Source organism: Mus pahari, chromosome 5 (assembly GCF_900095145.1).
Source record: "Mus pahari chromosome 5, PAHARI_EIJ_v1.1, whole genome shotgun sequence".
Lineage (NCBI taxonomy): Eukaryota > Metazoa > Chordata > Mammalia > Rodentia > Muridae > Mus > Mus pahari.
Window position 1 is genome coordinate 70,729,254 of NC_034594.1, and position 22,762 is coordinate 70,752,015.

At 42.7% G+C, this 22,762-nt stretch overlaps 1 protein-coding gene across 6 annotated transcripts in view; it reads right to left on the reverse strand.

Annotated features, from left to right (window-relative positions):
- Hdlbp (high density lipoprotein binding protein) overlaps positions 1-22,762 on the reverse strand; it is a 71,564-nt gene that overhangs the window by 11,611 nt on the left and 37,191 nt on the right. For 4 of the 6 annotated variants that reach the window (XM_021198999.1, XM_029538908.1, XM_029538907.1 and 1 more), the window contains exons 3-17: positions 21,399-21,511; positions 18,509-18,666; positions 17,268-17,483; positions 11,399-11,605; positions 11,026-11,241; positions 10,187-10,393; positions 9,448-9,555; positions 8,219-8,323; positions 7,642-7,720; positions 5,438-5,577; positions 3,972-4,076; positions 3,438-3,551; positions 2,357-2,443; positions 2,090-2,221; positions 787-1,005 (exon numbers count right to left, since the gene is read on the reverse strand). In XM_021198999.1, the coding sequence (XP_021054658.1) occupies positions 787-1,005; positions 2,090-2,221; positions 2,357-2,443; positions 3,438-3,551; positions 3,972-4,076; positions 5,438-5,577; positions 7,642-7,720; positions 8,219-8,323; positions 9,448-9,555; positions 10,187-10,393; positions 11,026-11,241; positions 11,399-11,605; positions 17,268-17,483; positions 18,509-18,666; positions 21,399-21,474 (2,169 nt within the window). In that variant the 5' untranslated portion in view covers positions 21,475-21,511. The remainder of the gene's footprint in view (positions 1-786; positions 1,006-2,089; positions 2,222-2,356; positions 2,444-3,437; positions 3,552-3,971; positions 4,077-5,437; positions 5,578-7,641; positions 7,721-8,218; positions 8,324-9,447; positions 9,556-10,186; positions 10,394-11,025; positions 11,242-11,398; positions 11,606-17,267; positions 17,484-18,508; positions 18,667-21,398; positions 21,512-22,762) is intronic. The other 2 variants (XM_029538910.1, XM_029538909.1) reach the window with 1 other exon arrangement.

Below are 22,762 nucleotides of genomic sequence, written 5' to 3' on the forward strand. Positions count from 1 at the left end.
ATTATAGATGGGCTACCATGACCACCTGGTCTTTATATGGGTTCGGAGGATCCAAACTCTAGTCCTCATGGTTGTGTGGTAAGCTACCTCCCTACCCCTTAAGAAAAATTCTTTTATATTAAAAAAGAAGTATCTCTGCATATATCTGTGCACATGTATGCAGTTGACCTCAGAAGCCAGAAGATGGTGTTGGATCTTCAGCAGATTGTGAGCCACCCAGTGATGTGGATGCCAGGACCTGAACTCTAGTTCAGAGACTAAGAGAAATAGGTACTTAACCAAACTATTTCTATTCTGTTCCTCATCCAAATAACTAAAAGACAAAGTTAAAAACCAAAGAGACCAAACTTGAAGGAATCCCCATCAGCTGACACCCAAGTTTCCTAGAAGGCTGGCCACCCCAAACCTATGGTGCTGTCCAAGCAGAAGAGTCTATATTCAGATCCACAAGGTTTTGTTTGGTTAGTTTTCTTGAGGCAGGTCTCACTATGTACGCATTACTGGTCTGGAACTCACGGATGTGCCTGCCTCTGCCTCCAGAATGCTGGGATTATAGGTGCACACCACCACGTCAGCCCACAGGGGATTAACAGAAGGACCAAGGAAATTCAATGGAAAAAGTCTTTGGAAAAAGGTGGTGCTCAACAATCTTTGCTGGTAGTGGAGGTCAGAGGACTGTTTTGATCACAACTTGGCCAGAGCCTATCAAGCTGTTTCTGACCTGTCCCAACGGAAGAGCACTGAAGGGTTTTCCCTACCAAGAAAGGGAGCGTCAGCAGTGCTCACCTTCTCCTCAGCCAGGTGCAGGAGCTGCTTCTTGGCCTTCTCTACATCTGAGGAAGGACCTCTGATGACAACAGTGTCGCTTCCAGAACCTTCCACAGGAAAGTGAATGTGGACACCACCACATTCCTCCATGATGGAGCGGATCAGACGGCCCTTTGTGCCGATGAGAGAGTTGTGTAGTTTGGCAGGGATTGAGACCTCCACTTCAGCTATGTTGGCCTGAAATCAAATAGAACATGGAGAGAAATTACACTGTTGTGAGGTAAGAAAGGCCTGAAGAAAGAATGCAATTACAGCTTGAAAGGGTTTGAAGAAATAGGAGTGGGGGAGAGACTCTAAGATGTGCTGGGAGGAGGTCAGTTGTAAGGCTACAATGCACACTAGGAAAGCCAGGACGTTAGACCATGCAATGGGGAAAGTCACACAACAGGATGACTCCAGGACTGTAAAAATATCAAGATTATCAAACTGCACAATGTAAACATGTATAGCTTACTGTGTGTTAATTTTCTTATTTTGGTTTTTCGAGACAGGGTTTCTCTGTATAGCCCTGGCTGTCCTGGAACTCACTCTGTAGACCAGGCTGGCCTTGAACTCAGAAATCCGCCTGCCCCTGCCTCCCGAGTGCTGGGATTAAAGGCATGCGCCACCACGCCTGGCTTGTGTGTTAATTTTTAAAAAGCTAAACAAAATTCAGTAGGCACTTGAAATATAGTTTGCTTTCCTTTTATAAATCCTTTTGTGTATGACGTAAATGAGTGTAGATACACGTGGGAGGCAGAGGACAATCAATCTACGGTGTTCATTCCCATCTACCATCTTGTTTGAGACAGGGCCTCTTTTTTATCCACTGCATATGCTAGGGTAGCTGGTCTGCAAGACTCTGGGAATTCTCTTGTCTCCAGTTCCCATCACGATGTATACACACATACTGAATTACAGATGTGAAGAACCTGGCTTCATGTGATTTCTGAGGTTCTGAAATCATGTCTTTAAGTTTGCTTAGCAAGCACTATTATCTACTGAGCCATCTCTCTCCAGCCCCAGACATGATTTTCAAAGAATATAAAATTAATAAAACCTAAGGAACTAGCACTGGTTCAGGCATGAGGACAGGTGGTATCACTGGTGTCATGCCGAGTGGGAACAACTGAGGAGGACTAGTAGAGAGCTGCTGAACACTTGACAACACTCCCCAGGCTTAAAGCTCAAGTCTTTTTAAAAAATGAGCCTAGAAGACTCTGCTAGAAACTTTACAGACAAGAGATGGATAAGGAGCCCATCAAGAAATATCCCAAATTACCAGATCTTTCTGGATAGACAGAATCCGGCTCCGGGCAGCTTCACAGTTGGCTCGCTTGCCAGTGATAACAATGGTCTCAGAGTTGCTGTTCTCTGCAGGAAGGTCAATCTTGGTGTTGCTCTCTTCACGAATCTAAAGGAGAGGCACATTAAGAAGATAAAGAGTTTTCCTACAGTAGACACACTTGAGCACAGGGCTGGGAAGGCAGGCCAGCTCCTTTTTGTAATCCACAAAAGCTTTAGGGCTGGGGCAAGATGACCCAATCACCTTTTTAATGTTTGCGCCTCCTTTCCCAATGATATTCTTATGAAACTGTTTGAAGATCGGTACAGAAATCGAATAGCTATTTTCCACCTTAAAGACAAGAGGATTCAGGTCAGAGGGTCAAGTCTCTCCTTAACCCCAAAGCTACATGAACTTAAGTGCATACCACCACCAAACAGACTTAGCCTACTTTTCTCCCCACCTACTTATTATGAGGAAAAATGAAATGAGTTGTATTATCTAATTAACTTGGCACAACAACTTACATAGAAAACCCCTATAGAAAGTTCTATGGAAGTGGCTGGCCAAAAAATTTGGGACTCTTTAATATATACTACATATAGCTTCAAACAACATTCTGGCTGTGGGAGGGGCTCAAAAATAGATGTCAAGGCCTGTAGGCCCTGGTACCACAAGCAGCCCCAGTCCCCAGTAGTTTCATGGCAATAGTTCAGTGATGCCTCTGAGGGGAGGCAGAAACTACAATGGACCTGTGTGACCATGAACCATGGTGATCCGTGGCTTTTCCATCAATTCCAGGAACCATGGTGACCTGTGGTTTTTCCATCAATTCTTTTTTCATACTTCCCATGACTCTTAGCTTCAAATTTTTACTTTTTTAAGAATTATTTTTTCTTCCTCTTTTTTGGAGTCAGGTTCTTACTATGTAGCCCAGCACGGCCCTTAATTCAAGTTCCTCCTGCTTCTGCAGGCTAGGATTATACATATGTACAATTATGCCTCCCTTCCCAGTTCAATTTTTGAAGAAAACAGTCAATTCAGTAAATGATACTCTTTCTTCACCCATGTTATCTTTTTTTCCTTACCAAATGGGAAAGGTTCTCTACCTGCGTATTTGAAGATCCTCTCAAGGAAAAAAAGAGGTGGGGGAATATGGTAAACTGGAATCTCCCACATACTGGTTGACCGTGTAAGTGAGACATCAAGGAGAGAGGTGTTACCACCTCCTTGTTCTAAGCCCCCGAGGCAGCACACCACCCTTAGGGTAGAGGTCCTGCAGGTAATCACAAATCCATGGGAGCCGCTCCCCATCCCCACCCAGAGGGTACAGAACGTCACCTACCAGGTCTGCAACCATCTTCTGCATGTACTTAGTGCACTTTTCCACCTCATTCTTGGGGCCTCTGAGTTGTACGATATCACTTTTTTGTGCTGGGTCTGGAAAGTTGATGATAACCTAAAACAAATCATCAGAAGACTGCACAATTATTTTAAGACTAAGTTTTGGGGCAGCAAGATAGAGATCAGTGGGTAAGGGTGTTTGGCACTGAGCCTGGTGGCCTGAATCAGAACTCACATAGAAGAGAACTAACTCCTGGGAACAACTTTTCTTGGTATTGGACTATGTGTATGTAGTAAGTGCTCTCCCCCTGAACTACACTGCCAACCCCAAAAGCATTCTCTAACTTCTAGAAGTAATAATCATTTTCACTTAGGGAATTTTCATTATTTCACTTTTTAAAACTAGCTGTGGTATGTGTGCCTATGAGCATGTGCATTCACATAGTCCAATACCAAGAAAAATAAATGGAAGGAAGGAAGGCAGGCAGGAAGGCAGGAATGAAAAGGGTAAGTAAGTGCTTTGGGGAAGCTTTACCTCTGGGAATTTGTCACGAATTTCTCGAATTCGTTCACCTTTCTGCCCAATGATTGTGCGATGAAATCTTTGCTCAATGATTAGATCCTTGGTGCGCTCATTTTCCTAAAATAAAGTGGATGATGCCATCCATCACAAAAAAGGCTACAAACTTCCCATCAACATGCACATGTGAGCTGGTGCCCGAGTAGTTGGCTATAGCAGCCTCCAGAACCATCATGCCATCAGGAGTGACTACTCCAGGATACCTGCTCAATCTTGCCATATTACATTATACTTGAGGCATGCTATTTTCCTGAACATAGTACAGTAAAAGAATGGATTGCAGGGCTCTTCAGTCATTAAGTGCAGCCACAATAGCATTAACCACTAACAGTGAGTAAGAAGCACTGGCTTCCACCAGAACAACAAGGAGTTCAACACCTGACAGAGCAGGGAAGCACTCCTTGAGCACAATGGGCCCGGACAACATTCCCTACTTGGATAATTAGAAAGGAATGGCTCATTACAGGGCACCTGTCTCAATGTCCTCCATTGCCCCACTGAAATGTCAGAAGAAAGAACAACAGGCAGAGATGGAATCCAGGAAGGACACCCACAAACCATTTTCAAGAATTCTGGTGGATTAGACTAGTATCTGATAATAGTGATCAGTATAGGCAGAAGACACTCTAGGGCAAGAGGCCAATGATAACAAAAATGGAGACTGGCCTGGATACTAACGTCAGGGACAGTCAGAGGACAGCCAAAGGCTGGACCTCACCTTGGATTACAGTGAAAAAAAGTAAAAAAATCACTTCCCATAAAACATTTCTTACAGGGCTGGAGAGATGGCTCAGTGGTTAAGAGGACTGGCTGCTTTTCCAGAGGACCGAGTTCAATTCCCAGTGACCACATGGAAGCTCACAACTGTAACTCCTGTCCCAGGAGGTCTAACACCCTCACATAGACATAATAAATACATTATTTAAAACAAAACATTTCTTCCAATTTGAGGTTATTAGCATGGGAAAGAGGGTAGAACTTGAACTGGAACTAATTATCAGGTCCTAATCAACATTTTTGGACTCTTGAAGGCCGCCAGAACTTTCATGTGGGGTCAGTCAGGAATCATAGCATGAACCTCATTACTGGGTGTCCCAGGCCCATAGGGATCGAGGCTGCAGGGATTCTGGCCACACAGAGAATCACCTCCTAATGACTTTTAAAGTCTAGAAATGACAGCCCATCTGTGAAGTTGTAGCCAGGGATATGGGATCTCTGTTCTTGTCTAGCACTTGGGCGTAAGAACAAGACCACTGGTGATCTGGAGAGGACAGCAGAAGAAACTTGGCTCCATGTAGTCAGTAAGACGTGATTTGGAGAACTTCATGCTCTAGGACCACAATTCCAGCAATGCTTTTCCTCAAGAGCAGCCAACAGGTCCGAGCTGGCAGGCACCTCTCGGGCAAGGCCTGGGTGCTTACCATACGAGAAGCAAGCTCCAGCAGCTCCCGCTTGGCCTGCTGCACACCCTGTGGGTCTCCCTCAATTCGGATCAGGTTACTCTTTTCACTGTCAGGGGGGATGCGCACAGACACTTTGTACTGGTCTTTGATTCTGTTGACTTAGGACAAAAAGAAATACATCTTGAACATAAAAGGAATGGTGGTCTACTACTGACTAACAGCCAAGAGATGAGGTTCAAGCTTTAATATGCCTACTAGTCAAAACTATGAATTTTTAATAAACAAACAAACAACCTGGCTGTGCTCTTCTAGGACACTGGTCTTCTAGCTTTGAATATAAACTGCCATAAGAACTTCAAATGAATGAATGATGACTAGTATCAATTAGTATGCAACATAGATGGTCTTGAGCACATATATGGTCTCAGAGTAAGTATCTAAAATATACCAGGTACTAATACCCAAGTAAAATTAGAAACTAAAATGAATGCATTACATAAGGACACAGCCACCCTAGGGACCCAATAGAACCTGGCAAAGTCAGGGCCTCATTAAATATCCCTGGCTAGTCTCCAACTCAGAGATTTGACTGCCTCTGCCCTCGAGTGCTGGAATTAAAGGTGTGCCTTTAAAATTGTTCTGGGGCCTCTTCAAGGGATCATGGCTTTGGGGAGTAGTATTCTAGATGATGCTGCTGTTCAGTGACTCCAGGGTAAGTGTTAACCCAAAGTGAATGCTTCAATGCCTTCTGCAAAACCGAGTTGCAAAATCTCCCTTCGCTTTCTCTGGACAGAACATGGTGACCTGCCCATTGTACATTCAGGAAAAACACCCAAGGATGGGTTCCACAAACAGTAGATGATCAGAGGAAGTAATCTGGTAAAACCAATGTGACCAGCTGTTCCAGAGTAAGTAAGAGGCAGAAATGGGTTGGGGAATAAGTAGCAGATTTCAGATTATGGCAGAAAATGCGGGTTTGTAATTGGTAGAACACAGTACTTTGACCATGCCACAGTTCTGTGATTCCTAGCGAGCAGAGATTAATTTCAGAATTGTACGACAGTACCTTATATCTATTAAGTAAACTCTACAGTTAACTAAAATAAAAAAAGCAAAATCACAAAAGCAAGTTGATGGTGTATATATACAAGATTCAAGCTACCTGTCAACTAAGGTTACTTTGCTAGGAAATTACCACTGTCATGAAAATGGCACAGATGTAAGACTACTGCCAGAGAGGACGCATCTTTTAACAAATGACTGTGGAGCAAACAGGCTTATATTTACAAGCAACAAAAATTTAATACATGGGTACAAGTCATTAGAAATTGCAAAACGATCTGTTTAAACTCTATAGCAGACAGCTGTTTCATACAGCCATATAGGAAAGGTAGACTGAAAAAGAACCTGAGCCCTGACATACTATAACCCCAGCTTTCAGGACCCTGAGGCCGGAAGACTACCAATTCAATTAGGCTATATAATACCCTATGTAGGTACAGATGCCCTGTGTACAGGTGAAGGACTCCTTGGCCTAACACTTTCAAGGGCCTAGATTTAACATCCAGCACTCAACCTGGGGGTGGTGGGGGAGAGACCGACTCACTGGAACATATTATTAAAGTCAGTGCAACCTGGGGGTGGTGGGGGAAGACCAGCTCACTGGAACATATTATTGAAGTCAGTGCAACCTGGGAGTGGTGGAGGAGACAGACTCACTGGAACATATTATTGAAGTCAATGCAACCTGGGGGTAGTGGGGGAGACCGATTCACTGGAACATATTACTGAAATCAGTGCATTCTTTTGCTGTTCCTGCAATCTCAAGTATCAAATCAAAACCCTATCTTGAGATAGTATATGACTATTCACTTAACAGAAATCTGCTCCGAGTTCACGGACATGGCCACAAGTCTGGAAAGTAACTGCAAGAGCCCTACAAACATTGGTGGGCTAAGTGTAGCAGGAGGGATGGAACGTAAAGATACAATTTTCAGCTGGGTAGGGCTGATTTCTGAAAGTGACAATTTACCTTAGCCAAAAGGGAGAAGGAAAGTGATCTTTTTAGGAAGGGGAAGGAAGCTACATCAATTTCTATGACAGTAGTACCTTGTCTGGCCCATCTACTCAGCACTCAGAAGCAAGAAAGTCATGAAGGTCCTCAGAGAGGCCTTCCCAAGGGCTGCAGGGTGTTGGCTTGCCACCCTGTCAGCCTTACTCACTGTTGGCTCCGCTCTTTCCAATGAGGTGTCTGTGGAATTTATGGTCAATGTTGATCTCTACATAGTCCATCCGATTAATCTACAAAGGAAGAACAAACATCAACAGATGAACGCTTATAGTTCCAAGATGTGCCTGGGCATTTAGAAATTCAGAAGTCACCGGGACTTGCCCTTTCTTTCCTTTCTTTCCGAGATGGGTTTCTCTATGTAGCCCCGGCTATTCTGGAACTCCCTTTGTGGCCAGGCTGTCCTCAAACTCCGAGATCCACCTGTTCCTACGCCTCCTGAGTGCTGGGATTAAAGGTGTCACCACCACCACTTGGCAGTACTTAACCATTCTATCTCGATAACCAGGAATTGATGTCACCATCAAAGGTCCCAACCTCAAAATAGTTTCCTTTACCCAGAACTCTGGGGTCTCAGGCATCCTCTGTTTCAGAACCTATTATACTCGACAAAGCTACTCTTCTGCTTCCATGACCACCCATGTAAGACCTGAATGACAAGATTTCTACCTGCCCCACCCTACCAGAGCTTCCCTTGTAGCTAGCAAATGTCCTGATTAGAAGGCACTTACCAGGTCTTTGACCATTCCTTCAATCTGTTCTTGGGCTACATTCACATCCTCTGTGGGGCCCTCCAGGGTGATCTTGTCCTCACCTTCTGTGAACTCAATGTGAACCTACCAGACCAAAATGAGGGAAGGAATGGCCAAGGCCAAATAACACAGCTGCTATGTAACCCTACAGGTAACAAGAGTCTCAGTCACCACCAACACCAGGAGCTGAAGGCGAGGGCTGAAGGAGGGCACTAAACATCATGGTCTGAGGTCTGATACAGCTTCTTTTTGCTTGGGAAGCCCTTCCAGTACAGACATCACCACTGCTCATGTTCAGGAACTGTCTTCCCTTTTGGAAGGCAGACTTCACTTTGATTGTTAAGAGTAAGACAGATGAGACAGACAATATTTCTTTTCTTTATCATTTGTATGTGTAAATCCACGTGCCTATCTGTCTGTAGGAACCTGAAGTAGATGTCAAGGATCATCCCTCAAGACCCTTCCACCTTACTCAAGAGGCAGGTTCCCTCAACCAAACCCAGAGGACTGTTTCTACTTCTGAGATTAGAATTAGAGGGAGGCTGCCACACCACCAGTTCTGAGGCCCCAAACTCTTGTCTTCACTCATTCTCAGCAAATGCTTTAGTAGCTAAGCTATTTACTCAGCCCAAGGAGACAATTTTTTTTTTTCTTATTTATTTATTTTTTGTTTTTTTTCGAGACAGGGTTTCTCTATGTAGCCCTGGCTGTCCTGGAACTTACTCTGTAGACCAGGCTGGCCTCGAATTCAGAAATCCACCTGCCTCTGCCTCCCAAGTACTGGGCTTAAAGGCGTGCACCACCACTGCCCGGCAAGGACACAAATTTTAAAAACAAAGTGACTAAGTAAATTTCACTTTTCACATGAACAGGCCAGTGTCTCACTGGAAAGGGAGAGCAGTATACTTATACTTATGTAAATCATTAATAATTCTATGAAATCATTATACTGTAATTACTAAATTCACAGTTAAGACATTTATTAGACCTATTAATGAAAGCTCCTCTGCTTACAAAGACCAAAAAATACTGCATATGCCTAAAAACACTTATTGTGTTCTTCCATAGTTATTAATGGAAGGTGACTATATCAACAGGATAACTCAAACTTGACACTGCTCCAGTCTTTAAAGCATCTACACGACAATCAGCAAAAATAAAACCATGTCAGGTAATCTCAAGATACCAGATTGAAACCATTTCCCTACCTTTGGCATTTGCTGAGTGATTTTGGCCAGGTTCTGCCCTTTCTTACCAATGATGAAACGATGAAGCCAGGACGGGGCAGAGACTGAGGAGACTGTAAAACTGTTGGCCTAGGGGGAGAAAAAAAAAAACAAACAAACCAAAAAACCCAGGGAAACACCCTCATGGGTTGTAGAATTCACCTTTATGATAAACAAAGGCCAAAACAGTAAGATAGTGCACTGCTTAACCCTAGCACTGATGAGACAGGTACACGTCTAAGAGGTTTCAGGAAGCCTGCTCTAACACAGTCAATCTTATTAAAACACACAAACAAACCAACAAAAACAAACCAAACTGCTCATATACTAGTATAGAGGTGGGACTGGGACACAGCTCAGTAAAGTACTTGCATGAGCTCTGGGACCTGACTCCGACCCCCACAACTGGCAGTGGCAATGTATACTTGTAATCTCATTACCGGAGAGGTAGAATATCCTGGGGCTATGTTTGCCTGCCAGCCCAGGCCAGCCCAGCCCAGCCCAGACCACTTGGGAGGCTCTATGTCAAGAGATCATTTCTCAAAAACACAGAAAGGCCTTCCTGGGTGATGACCCCAAGATCGTCTCTGGCCTTTATGTACACCAACATACATGCACCAGCACATATACTCTCTCACAATCAAGCACATTTCACTGTGCCTGGGCCTCCAGTGGGCCTGTAGGAACCACTGGAGCACACTTTGATCTTGGAGGAAGCTACCTTGGCATAGACTTCAGTCAACGCCTGCCCCAGCTTTTCAGGTTCGCCTCTAAGTATAACAGTCTCAGAGATGCTGTCGGAGGGCGGGATCTCAACAGAAACTCCAGTTCTTTCCAGGATTTCTTGCAGTGAATTGCCCTTTGGCCCAATAACATACTTGTGCTGAGACTTCTTCACCTCTACCGCAATGGTTGTAGTCTTCTTCTTCTGTAAGAGCAGTATAAGGCAGTCAGCAGGGAAGATCTGGGCATGGGCAGCATGGACAGACCATCCGTTACTGCTAACAAAGTCTTAGTAAGTGAAGTTAGGATCAGCCTCCCCGGAAATTCTACTTCTCTCTAATGGACTAACCTGGAGTCTGGTCACTTTCTGAGTAACCAGACCATTTTCCATTTGTTTCTTTACATTTTTCATACAGTGTTGGGGGCTGACATAGGGTTATGCTTGTTAGACAAGTGCTCTGCTATAGAGCTATATGCCAACCTTACTTCTTCCAAATAAGGAACAGGTTTTAGATCTCAAAGTCAGAATAAGCTAAAAAAAACACTTCAAAAAGTCTGTGCTGATCCTGTAGTAGCAACCTACCAATATAGTCATAGACCTGAGAAAGGATACACACTTAAAAACACCAGGACACTACTCTATAGTGTAAACAGTAGGCTAGAAGGGAAATATGGCCACCAACCCCAACCACTAAACATAGATACTTAGGTAGACACATGCCAAGCTCTGTGTCCAAGGGCAAACGAGTGCAGGGTGAACTATGGTATTAGCCAAATTCCCACACTCAAATCCCATTAACCGTTCTGCTCATGGGCTCTGCCACCTCCACACTGTACCTTTTCCTCATAAATCTTCTTAATACGAGCCACAGCCTGAGCCAGCTGCTCCTTCTCTCCAGTGAAGACGATTTCTGTACGGTTAACACTGGGTGGAGGGATGTTGATTCGCGTCCCTGTCTCCTGCATGATTTCACCCACAAGTCTGTTGTACGGCCCAGCGATGAAGGGGTGGAAAGCTTTCTCCACTTCTAGCCTCTCTACAGCACGCTTGTCCTGGAAGGACAGAGTGAACTGATGAGAACACCTGGAGCAGAGAAGCCTTGCCCAAGTCACTCATTGGCAGTCAAGGCCTCCCTGCCACATGCTGCTTCAGTGTGGGGCAGGTGGCAGGGTGCAGGGCCACAGGCGACAGGCCACTTAGAGGCCTCACCTGCTCAGCAGAAATTAGGAGGACTTCATGGCGAGCTTTCTCAATGCCTTCTTTGGTGCCAGTGATCTTGATCTGATTACTGGGGTCATCTGGGCGTGGGATCTGGATTTTGGTTGCAGTTTTTAGTTCTAAGTCTTGTAGTTTCTCTCCGTTTTTGCCAATAACAAAGCGATGGTGCTCTTTAGGAATGGGAACAGTTGCTGAGGCCTGTAACAAGAGAGAACAACAACAACAAACTCCTATTTATGGTTCTGATAAAGCACATTCTTCTGGAATATTCTCTAACTAGAATGTTCAACAACTATATCTCATCCCATTACAACCATGAGAGAGCTCAAACACCATGCCACAGTCTCCTACCTGGCCCCCACTAAGGCCACTTCAAGTGTATCTGCACCACCGCTTAGACTTCACTGTAGAAATTATTTCATTAAATTCTTAAGATTTGTAACAAGGAGAAAAACAACAACAACAAAAAAAAAAAAAACAAAAAAAAACCAAAAACCTAAAAACCAACCTCCACCATACCAACTGTGAGTTTGCGGGTAAAAATGCTAGTGTATAGTTCAGTGGGACAGGACTTGACAGGCATGGACAGATCCTGGTTTTGATCCCACCATGGGAGCAAGGGGGAGAAATGTACACTACAAGCTAACACCATCACATACAAACTACTAAAGAAGGCTTAGATCACAAATATAGCAATCCTTCTAATTAAAAATAAAATTACTAGAGTTTTGAGCATAAAGCTGATGATAAACTTCCATGGGACTGACATGGGAGGTGAAGACAGGATCCTAGGTGCTTGTGCCCAGTCTAGGCAACTGGTGACCTTTAGGTAGAGTGAGACACTCTATCTCAGAGAGGAAAACACATGACACCTAACACTGACCTTGGGTTGTACCCCCCCACCCCCAATAAATTTGCATGGGAAAACCAAGTAATAGTACAGTACTAGATAAATAGTAGAAAAGCCTCAGCATAAACAAAGACTGCCTGACGGTCCAGGGCTTGGCACCCAGCCACAGACCTAGGTGACTGTGGACACGGAGACTTTGATGACAACAGCCTCTGGTCACAGTGGGAGGACTGCTTTCTGGAAACAGTGCGGATGACAAACAGCCATGTGGGAAGGGGTGAACTTAGACCAGCATTTCACAATACTGGAATACAACCCAAATCATCAAACTGAGAGAGAACACCTTATACATGAAGAAAATAGGGAGAAACTTTTTGATGATTTGATGTGGAAAATGATTTCCTAACAATGACTCAACATAATAAAAACAATAACTGTAACTATAAACAGGCCAAACCTTGATAGAACAAAATATAAGGAGATTATAAAATGAAAAAGAAACTGGGAAAAAGCTTATTTTTTACACTCAATGAAGGGATTGGAAGTCCTTCTAATGTAGATTCCCCAAAACTGTGCAAAGTTATATAGTCAGACATAAAAAATGCACAGAACACCAGGTGGTGATGGCGCACACCTTTAATCCCAGCACTCGGAGAGGCAGAAGCAGGCAGATGTCTATGAGATGGAGGCCAGCCTGGTCTATAGAGTAAGTTCCAGGACAACCAAGCTACACACAAAGAAACTTGTCTTGAAAACCCTAAAGAATGGAGCAGAGCTTTCACAAAAACAAGCAAGCAACCCCCCCCCCCCAAAAAAAAAAAAAAACCCAAACCCTGCAAATGAGAAGAATATCTGAGAAGCTGGGGAGATGGCTTGTTTGGTAAATCACCTGCCACATAAGTTAGAGGAACTGAGTTCAGGTCTCCAGCACTCACATAAAAATCTGGGTGCAGTGGCCCATGCCCGTAATTCTAACCATGGAGAGGAAGAGAGAGAAGAAGCCAAGCAGATATCTGGAGCTCACTGACAAGTCTGCCAAGCTGGAGCTCCAGGTACCAAGGAAGACAATGGGATGTCCATCTCTAGCTTCCACACACAAGCACACACTCAAATACACATATACATGCTTTTGCCATACAAACCAGGAAAAGTTTACTCAGCTATGTATGTATGTCTTAAAGTGGCAAGACACTAAATATCAGATGAGCCTGGTCCTTGTATTCTGCGATGGAAGGACAAGACACTAGAGGGAGGGAGGAAACATACTTGTTGGTCGTCAAAGTAAATATTTAAGATCTTTTGGCCTAGAACTTTCACTTCTAGGATTACCCAAAAATACAGACCAGTAAAAAGCAATAGCCCATGAATAAGACTTTTTTTTTTTTTTTTTTGGTCACATAACAACAGCAAGAGTCTAGAAGTCACCTATGAGCTTGAAACACAGCATACACTCAGAGTCTGACACACTGCTGTCTATACACTGAGGAAAACCAACGTTTGATGACACATAAGACACTATAGAAAACAGTATGAAGGGGGCTGGGGTTAAGAGCACTTACTGCTCTTCCAAAGGTCCCAAGTTCAAATCCTAGCAACCACATGGTGGCTCACAACCATCTGTAATGGGATCGAATGCCCTCTTCTGGTGTGTCTGAAGACAGCTACAGTGTACTTACATATAGTAAACAAATACATACATAATTAAACCTTAAAAAAAAAAAGTATGAAAACAACATCAAGGTAGAGATTGGGGTTTATGGCAAGTTGTATTCTGCTTCTATCTGCAAAAGTCACCAATGAATAACACACGCAGGTAAACAGGGATGGCTCACAAGGAAATGGAGGGACAGGTGCACACTGTATGCGGGGGAGGAGGACTTCTATTCAGCTTTGACATTATAGTCCTATAATGTTGACATAATTTTGAAAAATCCAAAATAAACTGAAACAAATGGTAGGAAAACACAGGGGAAAAAAAAAAAGATTTTGATTTTAAAATACTGCTTTTTTTTCCATGTTAAGCAGAAGTAGTTTGAATGTATGACAGTCCCTTCTCCAAATCTTTGTTTTGGCAGCTCTGGCCTCTGAGGAGACCAAGGACCCTGGCCACTCTATCTAGCAACTGCAATGAGCCTGGCACTTCTCCATTGCATTTCACACTCCCAAAGACCGAAAGAAGACACTCTAACACTCTAAGCTATTTGGAGGCCTATAGCTAAGATCAACCTGAGATACGTTTCTGCAATAGAAATTAAGAAATTTAGATTACTGGGTGGCACAGAAAGCTGCCTGCCAGTAGGATACCTGAGGGGCTCTTAGTCAAAGATGAGGGAGGCAGCCCCGTCAATGCCTCCAAGCTCACAGTGACATTAGATGAGTGACACTCCTCAGTGTGATAGATAAGGCACGTGTGGCATGGCAGCTGAGGCAGGTTCATGAATTAGAGGCCAGCCTGGGCTGCACTGTGAGTTCTATGACAGCCTGGGCCTATGATCAACAACTAAGATGTGGTCAGAGAACCAATAGAGTCTGGATAGGGAGTCTTAAAATGTTACCAACTCCTGTGTACTTGAGAAATTTGTGCTCCAGGTATACAAGTAGAATATCTACTGGTAATAAATTTATTCTTTGGCATACAAGTAAGTTTATCAGTAATGACAAAATCAAATTTGCACAATAAGGAGATGGATGTGCACATTTATTTTTTACACAAAGACTTAATCTTGGTTGAATATTTGATACTGTGGGGCACACAGCATCTTCAATGTTTTTCAGGGTTACCATTTTGATTGTATAATAATCAATTCTAGGCCGGGCAGTGGTGGCGCACACCTTTAATCCCAGCACTTAGGAGGCAGAGGCAGGCAGATTTCTGAGTTTGAGGCCAGCCTGGTCCACAGAGTGAGTTCAAGGACAGCCAGGGCTACACAGAATAACCCTGTCTTGAAGAAAAAAACAAAACAAGACAAAACAAAAACAACAACAAAAACCAACCAAAACAAACAAAAAAATCAATGCTGAGAATGAAAATTTATATAAATATATAGTACCAAATGGCAGAAGTACATTAATATCCATTGTAGAAAGTCTTGGAAATTTTAATCAAAATAAACGAATAAACTCAACTCAACCTCTCAAACATTCTTATATAATATAATCCAAAGATACACTAAAGTTTGACAATTACCTGCTGAAGAGTGCCAGAAAACAGTAAAGGAGAAAATGATCTGTCTGTCTATCTATGGATCAAAGCTAGGGTTCCCTACAAGTATAAAGCACTTTTCTAGGGGTGGTGGTGCACTGACCTGTAATCCCAGCATTCTGGAGGCAGAGGCAGTCAGATAGATCTATGTGAGTTCAAGCATAGCTAGGGCTCCATAAACTTGTCCCCATAAGGCAAAAGAAACAACAAAAATCCAAACCAACAAACAACAAAACAGGTACTTTATCTACCACAACTGACAGCATCTCCAGAACAACGGATTTTGTGTGTGTGTGCACGCGCACGGTTAGAGTACAACTCAGGGACATGGTTCTCTCCTTCTATCCTGTATGTTTCAGTGACTGAAGCGCCAGTAGGCACCTTCCCCTGGGAAACTATCTTGCCAACACCATCATACATTTTGAGATTAACTGCTGATAAAGGTAGGAAAGCTCTTCCTAAGAGTGTCAGTCAACTTAAAAAATAGGTATTGTTTAATAGATGAAACCACCATTTTCAACTTTAAATGAATTTTGCTAGATCACCAGTGAACCATGAACAAAAGATAAATAAAGCAGAATATACTCCTGTCTATTAACCAATTGCTGAATTGGTTCATTTAAAAAAATTATCTGTGATGACACGAATCCTTACCAAACAAGCTGAACATGAAAGTAATCAAGATCAAGGCTGGGCATGGTGGCATGCGCCTTTAATTCCAGCACTAGGGTCAGAAGTCTTTGAGGCATGATGGTCTATAGACTGAACTTCAGGACAGCCAGGTTTACATTGTTGAGACTCTGTCTCAAAAACAAAACAAAACAAAACGACCCCCCAAAACAAGAACTAAAGTAACCAAGCTCTTGGCGCTCAATCCAAGCCCATAAGACATAATGAAGGAAAGCAGAGCAATCAAATGCTGACTACCGTTTACAAACCAACTGCACGAAGGGCACACATGTGTGCATGCAGGGCAGACACTACTATGGACACACGAGAGACCACAATCAAATGAACTTGAAAGACATTTGAGAAAGGGACTAGACAAAGAAAGGCCAAACATGAACACCTTAGCATCTCTTTTATAAAGTAATATAATGATTTAATAATTAGATGGCATACTATCTACAGGAATAATGGTATTTTTTGGAATTTGATTTCAAAACTTCTCAACCACGTAACTGGTAAACAGGTATTTTAGAGCCTAGTATAATACTAGTTACAATGCTACACAATCACAATTCACCTTTGTGACATTTAATTGTGTAATTCCATGAAGCTGTTCCAGGCTCAGCAAGATCATATACCTCCTCCCTCTCCCATTTGTCTAAAGGCTCAGCAGCAAGTGGGAGTAACCCCTCCCCCTACCTCTAAACAAATCCACACATAACGGTAGCTGTCACGTGATACTTTAGTAAGAGTCTCTGTTTTTTTCTTCACTTTCAGGGCAAATGCATTACAGATTTGTTTTGTATTCTAATGATCATTAGATAGATTGCTGGGAATAGAAAAAATTATCTGATCTTTTACTTCAAGTTTGTGAAGTAAACTCACTGGCTTTTAAGTGTCTCAAACTCTGGGAAAAGCCTTCATTTTCAATGCATTTAACTCAATGCCTGATCTGACATGTAGGCAACCCCCCCCCCCCAAGTTCTATCATTAATTTAGTGGTTTTTCACTAAAATCACAAGAGGTTCTAAATGTTGCTGTTCTAGCTTCAAACTACTAAGGTAGAAAGAGTGCAGAAAAGCTCTGGCCTACACCAGAATGAGCTAAATAACAGGGATGCCAGGCCTAGGGATACCCACCTGTGTCTGTAGTCTAGCAACAATGTCTTTTCGGGCTTTCATGACGGCATCCAGCTTCCCTGAGACCATGATGGAGAGACCTTGGTCTTTAGCCAGAGAGAGTTCCAGGTGAGCACCAGTCCTCTGCATGATCTCAAGGCAGATTTTTGCTTGTTCACCTTCTCCAAACTGGTTCATGTCCTTATATTTTCTTTCCTCCAGGGGTACATGAAACACCTGTTCAAAAAAAGACCCCCAGCAGCAATGTTAACCTATCAAGGAAGAGAAGAATGCCTATATACAATATGTAATTACTAATAATTCACTCAGTAAGCAGTGACCTAGGACAAGGCAGATGGATAGGAGAAATCATTCAAGGCAGGACTCAAGTGACAGGGTGAAAAACACTAAGGGTACAATGGAAAGACCTTTCTGAAGAGAAAGTAGCACCAATCATAGGAAACAGCAGAACAGCAGGCAGCAGAGAGCAGACTGGGAGGTAGCATCAAGAGCTTTAAACATAATAAGTTTTGCTTAGAGTCAGGAACTTGATGCAGAGCTGAGGAAGAGCAGGGGTGGAAGGGTATCAAACATTTAACAAGACTTAAGATAGCAGCCAGACCATAAAGAAAAGATCAAGATGCAGTTGCTTATGGACACAAAGACAAGGAATTATGGTTACATGGTATGATAATTTTTTATCACTGCCAGGCACCAGTCCTAATACTCATTAAAGTATTTCAACTGTAGCTAGCAGAGATGAGCCATGAAGTAAAGAAAACCAGGAAATTAGTTAGCTGCTCACAGATAAACTTAACTCTTTTACTTTAGCTGTAGCTGGCTTCTGACTCACCCAGCAAAGACTAGCTTTTGACCATTACATGAGTAGGAAGGGCAGACTTGGCAACTAGGGACTACACCGAATAGAAAAGTACGGAGGCAGAGGCAGGTGGATTTCTGAGTTCGAGGCCAGCCTGGTCTACAAAGTGAGTTCCAGGACAGCCAGGGCTTACAGAGAAACCCTGTCTCGAAAAGAAAAAGAAAAAAGAAAAGTACACGGCTCCATGAATCTGACCAATATGGCCTATCTCAAACTGTGCCAGCTCAGTGCTAGGATGGGATGATTATGGCAAAAGGCGTGCTCTACAGAACTCCCCGGCCCCAAACCCAAAGTGCTCATCAACACTGCATATTCAAAAACCTATCAGATCTAACTACTTCCGACAAGGAACAGTTAATGCAAAAAGAAATGGTGCTTCTACCTGAGTGATGACAGAGGCCTTGATGGGCCGGATCTTGTTACTCCAGGCTCCAGCAGGTTCTTGGGCACTCTCCAAGCAAGCTGCTTTCTCAGGAAGTGGAGGGAAGGCATCCTTGTAGGTTGGAGGGTCGTTTTCCTCTTCTGAATTTAAGGTGGCAACTAGACCAAAGAACAGAGATTAGGAGGAAAATACAATTCAACAGTATATGAATAAAAATGAAGGGTTTTAGTAGGAACCCTCCACTGGAACAATGGTTTGAGTGAGCTCACAGCTCTAGGAAAAGATCTCACACAGTCACCAGGCCCAGCACCCTGAGTGTTTGACATGGATGGGGCTCGAGTCTCCCAATCCCAAAATGGATGGAAACTTTTCTCCCTCTACATGGACCCATTATGAAAGTATTAGCCCCATTTTAGCACTGAGATGTACAAAACTCTTGAAGGCAAGCTTATGACACATTTTTAGGTCCTCATACTTTCTTTTCTTTTTTTTAAAAATTTATTTTATGTGAGTACACTGTTGCCATCTTTAGACAAACCAAAAGAGGGCATCAGATCCCATTACAGATGGCTGTGAGCCACCATGTGGTTGCTGGGAGTTGAACTCAGGGCCGCTGGAAGAGCAATCAGTGCTCTTAACCTCTGAGACATCTCTCCAGCCTCAGTCCTCACATTCATTTCTTTCTTTTTAACTTTAATTTTTTACTTATTCACTTTATATCCCGCTCACTGCCCTCCTCCCAGTCACTCCCCAAATCTTTCCTCTGTTCACTTCTCCTCTGGATCCCCCTGGGCATCCCCCCCCCCCCCTTAATGTCTCTGCAAGGTCAGATAAGGCAGTCCAGTTAGTAGAACTTATCCAACATACAGGCGACAGCTTTTGGGATAGCCACATTTTCTAATAGTACAAATGCAAATCACGACTATAAATGTTTGGCATAGAGTAGAAGTCTGAACATTGCTTTTAAGAACTACCTTTGATGCCGAGCAGTGGTGGCACACGCCTTTAATCCCAGCACTTGGGAGGCAGAGATAGGTGGATTTCTGAGTTCGAGGCCAGCCTGGTCTACAGAGTGAGTTCCAGGATAGCCCAGGCTATACAGAGAAACCCTGTCTCGAAAAATCAAAAAACAAAAAAAACAAAAAAAAACAAAAAAAACCAAAAACCAAAAACAAAACAAAAAACAAAAACAAAACAAAAAAAAAACCAAAAAAAAAGAACTACTTTTGAGGTAGGTCCCATGTTTTCCTTTGTAATGTATAATGGTGAAATTAACTCACATGGGCCTGTCTATGATGAAGACGCTCAAGCCAAGACAGGGTATAGCAAGACTTGGAGAATTCAGAGACTCTGATTATTAATCATGTTCATACTTTTGTCCAGTGAACCATGATCTCTACAAAAGCAAAGGTATAACTGTTTTGGTCCCTAGGGATGAGCAGTATCTACCAGTAGCTGGGCCCACAACACAACGGAGCATGCAAATATGGAAAGGACAGGATGACCTTTGGAATTAGATAGGCCTCTATTCCAGGCTCACTGCTTCCTAGCCTGATGGTGCTGGTGTGAGCAGAGGTTGCCCTCGTAAGATAGGCGACACTACCGGTAGTTACTAGAGACTGAGACCAGACCACCAGCAGTATCTTAGGAATGACCAACACAGTGGTCACTGGGACTGAGTGGGTCAAGTGTAGTTAAGAAGTGAATTTTAGCCAGGCGGTGATGGCACACGCCTTTAATCCCAGCACTTGGGAGGCAGAGGCAGGTGGATTTCTGAGTTCGAGGCCAGCCTGGTCTATAGAGTGAGCTCCAGGACAGCCAGGGCTATACAGAGAAACCCTGTCAACAACAACAACAACAACAACAACAACAACAACAAAAACAACAAAAAAGAGAAGAATTTTAAAAATTTAATTCATTTTAAATTTAAGAACTGATATTTGATTATAGGAAAAAAATATAACAACTTAAGACAATTTACTCTTTCACTGGAAAATTTTAGAAACTCAATTCTAGTTCAAGGATTAAAAATACTATCTTCTAAAGTTTATTTGTGTTTGTAGCCATGTCACATTATACATGGTGGTTAGAGGACAACTTGCAGGAGTCAGCTCTTTTCTTCAACTGTGGAAGTGCTGGATCAAATTTAGGCCATTAGGCTTTGCAGAAGCTGCCTTGTCAGTGCAGATCAAAGACTGTATAAAAAAATTAGTTTTCAAATAAAAAAAAGCTCTGTATTTAGAAATATATTTACTAAAAATTAAGGAAAAATAATAGAAAATAGCTGGCTTTAAATTTTTTTTATATTGAGCTGTTGCAATGCCAGTTTTTTTTTTTTTTAATATACACTGGGTTAAATATATTAAATGTATAGTGTGACACATGCCTATAATCCCAGAGGCAGAAGGACCATGAGTTTGAGATCACTCTGGTCTAAGCAGCAAAAACTCTTGTCTGAAAATATCTGGGAAACAAACAAACAAACAAAAATAAAAAACAAAATTTACCTGTTCCTTTTTCTTTAACCTAGGTTTGTAAAACTTTCAAATTGCTTAGGTGGCTAGCACTCTATTCTACTAGAGAGTGCTGGTCTTGATCCTGGCCTTTCAGAGCACAGAAGTCAGACCTCACCTTCATCCTCAAAGAAGCTTAGTAAAGTTCTGGGATGCTTCACAGCCAATATTATAGTACCAGTTGGAACAGCAATTTTGAAAAGGATCCCACTAATAGACAGTTGTTCATTGGATTTCTAGGAAACTGCCCACGTTTGCAGCTCAGTTTCTGCAGTCATTCTCCTCAAACCTGTCCAATCTCACTTATAACCAACTAGTACAAACGAGCACAAAAGCCCGGTCTCAGAAGCTAACAAGGATTGTAAAGGGGCTGTCACCTTTGATTTGTTGTGGAACCAGCCCACTTCGATGTTCAGCAAAACTCTCTTGGGTCAAAACTGCAACGGAGCTCATGGTTGATCCCACGTCCACACACGATCCTAGTAAGACACTGTATCAAGAGAAGGGTAAACAGGGTACAGAAAGCCCAAGGACAGCTAATTGTAATGATCTATGGACGGTTATTTTAATGCTTTAGTCACTGGTTTAATCTCCTTCCTGAAAGCTATAGTATTTATTTCCTCACAAGGTCAATGCAAATTGTTCTTCAAGCTTTCAACTGAAGGGTGAACATGGGACCTTTAATAAGCCCACTTGATTACCTGTGTTCTCAGAAACTGCCTGTCACACAGTAGACAAGACTTGGCTAAGATACCTAGTGCTAGGTGAGCACCACTTACCACTGTAGGAGCCACAGAGATGGCCTCATTAACGGCTTGTTACCCTCCCGGCAAACCACCAGTACTCTGGGACTACAGGAACCTGCCACCTGTCTGACCCAGCTCTGGCACAGATCAACTCCAGAATCATTTTCTTAATAGCTAACTTCATCTTATTTTGTTAATTGTTCAAGACATGCCTGTCTCTATAAAAAGTGTAAAAATGACAATTACTACAACTTGGATGTATAAGGTACTTATCCAAAAGAACCATTTCTAACATTTTCAAACACCTCAGGAATGGAGGCTGGACCTCTCAGTTTCATGGTGACAGTGTAAGAGATCCAATCTTGTGCTAAATGCCTGAACGTGCAGTCTTCTGCCACTCTTGCCCAGGTGTGGGAGGGGATTCACTCACAAGAGAGAAAACTGGCTTAGGTGCAGAATTCCTTACTCTAGGGGAGCTATTGGAGATTGGCTATGAAGGTTCCAGCTCCCTTTAAAGTTTGGTGCAATTCAGTATACTCAGACACAGGTGTTAGTTAGCTTCTCTGCCTTCCGTAGTTCTAGGAGACCAGAATGATGAAGAACTAACTCATTTTCTTTACACCATTATGCACCAAGTATCTTCTTACATGCACATCTTGGCAAAATGCAAGTACTTTTATAAATTATGCAGCTGGGTGTGGTGGTGCACACCTTTGATTCCAGCATTCAAGAGAGGCAGGCACAAGTGGATCTCAAAGGCCAGCCTGGTCTACAGAGTGATTTTCAGGACAGTTAGGGCTAGTCTGAGAAACTTGGTATCCAAAACACACACACACAAGCAAGCAAACAAACAAACAAAAAAAGCAAAAAACCAAGATCTTACTTCTTTACAATAAAATAAGACCTCATCCCAATTAAAAAAAAAATTAAGCTCAGTATTTTTAAAGACTATTAATACTCAAATCCTGAAAAAGCATAATTCACATGTAAGAAAA